Genomic DNA, 7,814 nt, shown 5'->3' with positions numbered 1-7,814 from the left:
CTAGGATATTCATGATGGTGTTGTATCTATGATGATGATCATGGTACTTGAGATGCTCCAGGTTATGTTATGTTGACAATGATATTACTATAATGGTTATAGTAAGTAGTTAGCATGTGTGCTAATAAGTAGATAGACCAAGGGTCTATGTGTGAGATGTTAGTAATAACATCAAGGGTTAGAGATCAAGGATCCATGATCGAAGTTCAAGGATCAGAAATCAAGGATCGACTAATTCAGTATGATTGAATTGTTTATGTTAGAGGATTAAAAATCTTATTGTTATTACTACTATGTATGAAGTTTTTGATTATGGTTGATATAATCACAAAGTATGTATCTTATTGTGTGTTTGGTTATGGTTGGTATAATCAGAAGATATGTATCTTGTTGTGTGTTTGATTATGGTTGATATAATCAGTATGTATGTATTTTGTTGTTATGATTGTTTTATCTTTAGTTTATCTCATTAATGTTTGTGTTTGTGTGTTTGTGAATGAAATTATTGGTTATGATACTTGAACCAATATTGTTATAAATATTCTAAAGACGTGATTGACTCGAGAAAAATGAGAAATAACCTTGAAATTTGTTTAAAGTTATTTTATTTTATAAATTAAGACAATATAATTAAAGTATTTCTTTTATTATTTTATAACACAAAATAATATAATTGGATTTCTTTTGAATACGCTTGCACGCTATAATAAATTTTGAACTTTAGCTATGTCTAATAATCGTGTGACATCTCATAATTAGGTGTTACAAAATTTATTTTATGGATAATTCAATAAATTTTTGTAGTGATTATACGTTGAGCCTGACCCATAAACGAAAAAATATAGCATGTTCACCTCTATTTCGTTCATTACCAGCTTATATGCTTTTTAGTTTATTTTTTAATTGCTTACGTGACTAATCCAGGTAAACCTTCTACCACAATTAATAATAAAATGGGACTAATTGATGATTCTTCTCGTCTTAATCCTTTAGTTGGTATAAATTTTTATATTGGAAATCTATTAACTGGGACAGAGATTGAAACAAATTCCAAATACCCCTTAATCCACTTAATACATTTATCTTCCGTCATGCAATATAAAAATTCCCATTTTACTAAATCACAAGCCTTTTCAACTTTCATAATGACTGCACTTTGTCTTTTCCATCTAATTTCGTCCCCAACATCATTGGCAATAACTACATCGTCCAATAATACTCTCCCCTTAATGAATGAAAGCTGACTATTTTTTATCAATAAACTTATGTAAGACCTTCTTATTTTTTTTTAAGAGAATTCTAGATATTATCTTATACTCAATACCCACTAATGATATAAATATAACTCTATTCATTTAAATATCTTGGGTTTTATACCTAATAGGTATGAGTGTAATGAACTCGTTGGCGATTTCCCTCTCTAAAGGGAGTAATTAATTAATCCCACTCCTCACATCATACTTTCTGAATTGTTATTCTCTTAAGAGTATTTTACGTTATTCTCCACCAATTTGTCATATGAAAAAACCTTGTGTTCAATATCACCTGCTTCTAAGCAATTAGATCTAGATTTAGATTTTTGTTTATGAATAGCCTCTAATTTAAATTTATATTTTTTAGATATGCAAATAGTTGTTTTCTCTCTATCTTACTTTGTTCATCTTGGTCATGCTCTTATCCTGCTTATATCCGAAATATTTGATTGGTCAGATTTAGGTCACCAAATAATATACTCGAGTGAAAAGAAAAAACACGTGCCGCTTGTAAAAAAAGTTTACCAATATTCTCGTGTAGACCTTATTTTCTGTCATGATAAAAAGATATCCCGAAACAATAATTGTGTCAGGAGAGTGACCCAATCGCATATGCCCCCAGTTCCTTTTTGATTCCTTGGAGTCCCGCCATCAAAAGAAGAATATCCTTAGTTAGAGTCTCTTGCTTGTGTCTTAGATTCCTCTCTTTGCACCCACTCACACACGTTATCTCTCTTCCTTCCTTCCGCAACCTACAACTTACCATATAATTAACCCAAGGCTGTAACTTTATATTATTCTTCTCACGCAATTGCAATCATCATGAACAACTCTACAACGTTGTCTCTCTCTATAAATCCCTCTCTCTCTCCTCCTTTTCCTTCACCTGCCACACTTATCACATCCCCCGCTTCTTTTTCCACCTTCCCTCAGAATTCTTTTAGATTTGCTTCTTATCAATCCTTTGGGTCAAAACCCATTGGTTCCTTTTGCAGAAAAGCACGACTGTGCTCTCTTCAGGGGTCATCGAGTGCCAAAAGTAGAAAAAGTTTCGCGCTTGGAGCCACCGACATGACTATAGCAGAGGATAGTTTGTTGGAGGCAGTGGAGGAGGAGGAGGGTCCTCCTGATTTTTCTTTGCTTGATCCTGAGAGCAATTCGAGGCCTCGTAGAATTGCTCTCTTCGTTGAGCCTTCTCCTTTTGCGTGAGTTGATTTCTTAATCTGAATCTGCAATGTGCACTGTTTGTATGCAGAATTCTAAGAATAATGCAACCCCTTCTCCTTAGTTAGTGTTTTTTTTTTCAAAGATGATATACGGGAGTTGGGTTGGGACAGCGTTGAATTTCAGTTTCTGCTGCAGCTGACTAGTCTTGTTCTGATTTAGTATTTACTTTGTGGTTTTTGATGAATTTGCTGCTGACCATTAAAAGATCAGATGGATTTGAATTTGGTTTCCATGGACTTTTTTTTTTAATAGAAATAGAAAGTTTTTGTTTTATAATACTTTTTTTTAATCATTTCTTTTTAAGATTTAACTAAGCTATAGGTTTGTCTTCGCATGTTTAGGAATGACCTTTTATTAGGCTAAAACTAATTCTTTTGTGTCACCATCATAAACGTGCTTCGGAGCTGTTTTCTGCTGCTTTGGTGTGGTCTGACATAAGTTTTAGATAAAGTTGGTGGGTAATTAACCTCACATGTTTTCTACTTTCTGTCCGCATTACATTCCCAATGTGATTATTGCATTACACTTAGTACTATTGATGTGTGATCCTTCATAAGATGTGTGGTGTCTGCTGTGGAAGGGAACAGGGACACCACTTCTTCAATTTACAGAATGTTTATCACAGCTATATCTATTTTGCAGATATGTCTCAGGATACAAAAATCGTTTCCAGAATTTTATAAAATACCTTCGTGAAATGGGAGATGAGGTAACTTTTCTTCCCTGTTGTTTACTCATGTCCTGTTTTTTACTGTAACACTGTAAACCAAATGTTTGGCTTTATTTGTGCATGTTGTAGGTAATGGTTGTGACAACACATGAAGGAGTACCCAAGGAATTTCATGGAGCCAAATTAATTGGATCGCGAAGGTTGCGGCCTTTGACTTAGTTTTGTTATAATATTTTTGCTTTTGAGCCATAAGGAACATAGATATATGTTTCTTCATCGTTCTCCATCAATACCTAAATTTATAAATTGCCATCGTATTCATATGCAACTTCTGAAGCAAAAATACTTTCATGGTTTAGCACATTCTTTTAATTTGTTTGTAAAAGCTATTTTTTCAAGCATCTTAGAGCTAACTTTTTAGGGTGTTTTCTTTATCTCTTTCAAACAACTTAGTTGACTAGCCTAAAAATTTCAATTATTTGGTTAGTTAGAAAGAAGAAAAATGGGCAAGTGCTCAAGGAATTCACACATATTAAAATTTTTTTGAAGTTGACTTTTATACTCCAAATTAGATATTAGAACGGTCTTATTTAAAAGCTAATGTTCTTTGAAGTTATGTTTAGAACTAATAATCTTCACTTAAACAAAAGAAAAATGTAAAATGCAGCTTCCCCTGTCCATGGTATCAAAAGGTACCCCTTTCTTTGGCACTTAGTCCAAGAATAATTTCTGCCGTTGCTCAGTTTAAGCCAGACATAATACATGCATCATCGCCAGGCATAATGGTTAGTGTACAATTCTTCTGTCCCTTCTTTCATTATCTACAGCTTTGGAAAGAAAAATGTATTTGTAAAAACTCAATTATATCATTATTGAGGCTGGTTGAATTTTCAGGTGTTTGGTGCCCTTATCATCGCAAAGCTGTTAAGTGTTCCTCTTGTCATGTCCTATCACACCCACGTACCAGTGTAAGTTATATAAATAATTAAAACCAACTTGTGCATTTCGAGTTTGGAGAAGTTTTTTCTGACATCTTTTGAAAAAGTTGAATTGGTTAATATGATTCATTTTATCTTTTTATTCTCTTCTCTTCCAAGGACTAGTTGAGAAGTTTATGCAAACCGAACACTACTCACATTTCATATTTTCTGAATGTATTCACATTTTTGAGGCTATGATCTTTATACTTCAGATTGAATCCTCTAGCTATTGTGATTGATCTTAATTTTTTTCCAGATACATTCCAAGATACACCTTTAGCTGGTTGGTGCAACCCATGTGGTGGGTCATAAGTATGTATATGCACTCCTGGTTTCTTTTTCTCATTTTGACTCATTATTGTGAAATAACATGGTTTTACTGTTATACACAGAATTTCTGCATACAGCAGCTGATCTTACTTTGGTGCCATCAGCTGCTATTGGAAAGGATCTTGAAGCAGCTAGAGCAACAGCAGGTGAACTCAAACACCCTTATCAAGTGATTTCTTGGAGCTGTGCCCTGTTGACAACAGCAGCTGAGCATAAGCATTTCTTTATGAACCTTGATCGTTGCTGCAGTCTTTTTGTCTTTAACTCAGTTCTTCTGTTGATGTCCAGCTAACAAGATCCGTCTTTGGAACAAGGGTGTTGATTCTGAAAGTTTCCATCCACGATTCAAGTCCCATGAAATGAGACTAAGACTGAGGTACTGTCCATTTGTCATTTTCATGTTTCCGAAGGTTGACATTCAGTGGTGTTTCGATTTATTTTAAATCTTGTTTTGTACAGCAATGGTGAACCTGAGAAGCCCTTAATAGTTCACGTTGGACGGCTGGGAGTTGAGAAGAGTTTAGATTTTCTCAAAAGGTAGAGAACGTTATGAAAATTTCAGAACACGAACGTATGATTTTGCAGTCCATCAAGTGGAACACTGTTGAGAAATTTTCGTTAGTTATTAATGTCCTGAAGCTTAAAGATGGTTTGAACTTTTTGAAGATATGTTTTATAAATTTTCCTTTTGAAAAGTTCCTGTTTGTTTGTTTTATTTTCTCAGTTCTTTGTAGTCCATGCCAGACCATATGATGAATATATTTATCATCTGTAAAATTAATATTTGTATCCTTCGTTTTCACATTTATACATGTTTTGGCAGTCTCATGGATAGGCTTCCTGAAGCACGAATTGCCTTTATCGGAGATGGACCCTACAGGTGACTTGTGATGTGTGCTTGTTTTCTTTTATCTACATCAATTAGTTTACTTTGATCCGTTTTGAATAAACTTGTAGTATGGACTAATAGAAAAAGAAAATAATAGGTGAAATGAAACAAACCATGTCTTAAGTTAAAATTAACATATGTACTTCAAGGTAGAGTTGGACACTTAGACGAGAGTTTAAAGAAAATTTGACCCTTCTTTCATCCCTGCCTATATCATAATTTCACTCAAATGATCAAACATTATGATCTACTATTTTAGACATCTTTTATTTACATGAATTCGAACCTGACAGGGAGGACTTAGAGAAACTGTTTGAAGGCATGCCAGCAGTCTTCACTGGAATGCTGGGAGGGGAAGAACTATCTCAAGCATATGCAAGTGGAGATGTGTTTGTTATGCCTTCGGAGTCAGAGACACTTGGCCTTGTTGTTTTGGAGGCGATGTCATCGGGGATCCCTGTGGTTGGAGCACGTGCTGGTGGCATCCCAGACATAATTCCTGAAGACCAAGATGGAAAAATTGGTTTCCTCTATACTCCAGGTGATCTAGAAGATTGTTTGAACAAACTGAAACCTCTTTTGGATGACAAAGACTTGAGAGAAACAATGGGAATAGCTGCACGTTTGGAGATGGAGAAGTATGATTGGAGGGCAGCCACTAGAAAGATTCGCAACGAAAATTATAATGCTGCCATTTGGTTCTGGAACAAGAAAAGGGCTCAACTATTGAGACCCTTTCAATGGTTAGCAAAACGGATTTTCCCATCATCTCCTGATGAGGAAGGAAACTCACAGGGCTGTTGATGCAGAGACAATGCTTCTTTCAAGCTTTGGATGGTTCCATAAATGAATGATTGAATTGCTTTGGCATTAAGTAAGCCTTGCATGGGATAGACGTGTGGTTGGTTGTGTAATGCATTCATTTGATTGATGTATATATGTGATCAAAATTATGGATTCTGCTTTGTAGAGTGGGTTAAATTATGACTTTCATGCATATTCAGGTAATGGATAGTGTAAGATACATATGATGCAACTAGTTAAGGAATAATCTATTCATCTTTTAGAGCACAAACAAGCAATAACATATAGTGATTAAATAAAATAAAAAAAGTAGACTTATTACGAAGGTCTAAGATGCATGTTAAAAAAGTGATAAGACATGCAACTCTGTCAAAGTGTAGTTTTCTTTACTTGAAACTGAACTGTTATTGTTTCCTATGCTAAGACAAATGAGTCTTTTAGGTGTGTTTAGTTTGGAAAAATGATTTGAGAGAGAGTGAGTGGATGAATTTGAGGGGATTTAAGAGTGAATTAATTGTTATGTATTTGTATGGATTTAGAGATGAATGAGAGTGGATTTGAAAGTAAAGTATGAGAGAATTAGTGTAGGATTTGACTGATGTGACAAATAAAAAAAAGGGTTAAATATGTTTTTAGTTCCTTAACTATCAATTGATTTTATTTTTCATCCCTCTTTCAAACTTTGGTACATTTTGATCCTTCTCCTTAAGGAAACTATAATTTTTTGTCCTGAAAAACTAACGACATCAAAAAAATCAGCTGAGGTGGCTAACGATGGTGTGCCACACTGTAAACTTCGAAACTTTCCCTCTCTCCACATCACCAACAATGCCAAGGAAGATCACAAAGCGACAATTATGGTGACGAAAATAACGGCGCACCCAACGGTGGCGTGGCGAAACATACAAATTCGAGAGTGGCACCTGCAGAGGTCTCGTTGGATGTCGCACTTCAAGTGGAACAAGTTGTCGTGGAGCTGGTGGAGGTGGGAGAGCACGAAGGGGTTCTCCTGGCGGTCAAATTGGAGGAAGAGGTCGTAGGCGTGGTCGCACTAGGCCTGGGAGAGCGGCGGCCCATCGGCAGGGAGGACAGAGAGGAGGCAGGAGAATGGCGCGTATAGGTCACGTGTGCGGAGGATGGTGAGGAGGGCGGAGACAGAAGTCAGAGGTGGTTTCATTGTGGTCGAAGTAGGTGGAGACGAGACACATGAGGTTGTTGATAGGTTTGGACTTGGCGAAGGCTTCACGAACGCTGTTGGAGTCAGGTTGGAGGACCTGATATAGGACATAGCGGTGGTGTGAGTATAATTGTCTTGGATGGTATTGAAAGATGCCACAAAATGCAAAAGATGCTTCCAGTTGCACAAAAGCATAATTGTAAGAAACGAAATCAACAACAACATATCCTAAGATTTCTGTAAACTGGTTTTCTTGATTTCTGTAAACAAGTTTTCTATACAGATGGCCTAGACCAAGTATGTAGCGATCAATCATTCCAGCAGATTTACAAGCAGGTCCAAGATCGCCTCTCACTGAACAATTGACCTGATATTGGGTTGAGAACATTGCAAGCATAATTACATATTTTGAATTCCACCACTAGTATACTCTCATACAATAAGAATTATAAACAAGAATAAGCAGGTGAGATTTTTGAGAATT

General features: G+C 35.7%; 1 protein-coding gene across 1 annotated transcript; it reads left to right on the top strand.

Annotated features, from left to right (window-relative positions):
• Positions 1-1,900: 1,900 nt before the first annotated feature.
• LOC124827088 (sulfoquinovosyl transferase SQD2-like) lies at positions 1,901-6,357 on the top strand. The gene is made up of 11 exons (XM_047300072.2): positions 1,901-2,458; positions 3,123-3,189; positions 3,280-3,350; positions 3,818-3,935; positions 4,045-4,118; positions 4,387-4,442; positions 4,523-4,606; positions 4,749-4,836; positions 4,920-4,997; positions 5,284-5,340; positions 5,643-6,357. The coding sequence occupies exons 1-11, from the start codon at positions 2,076-2,078 to the stop codon at positions 6,151-6,153; spliced, it is 1,587 nt and encodes a 528-aa protein (XP_047156028.1). The 5' UTR covers positions 1,901-2,075; the 3' UTR covers positions 6,154-6,357.
• The last annotated feature ends 1,457 nt before the right edge of the window (positions 6,358-7,814 follow it).

The sequence above is a fragment of the Vigna umbellata genome, chromosome 11 (assembly GCF_029865625.1).
Source record: "Vigna umbellata cultivar VRB3 chromosome 11, Vumbellata_1.0, whole genome shotgun sequence".
In the NCBI taxonomy this organism is placed as follows: domain Eukaryota; kingdom Viridiplantae; phylum Streptophyta; class Magnoliopsida; order Fabales; family Fabaceae; genus Vigna; species Vigna umbellata.
This window is presented reverse-complemented; position numbering and strand designations above follow the sequence as displayed.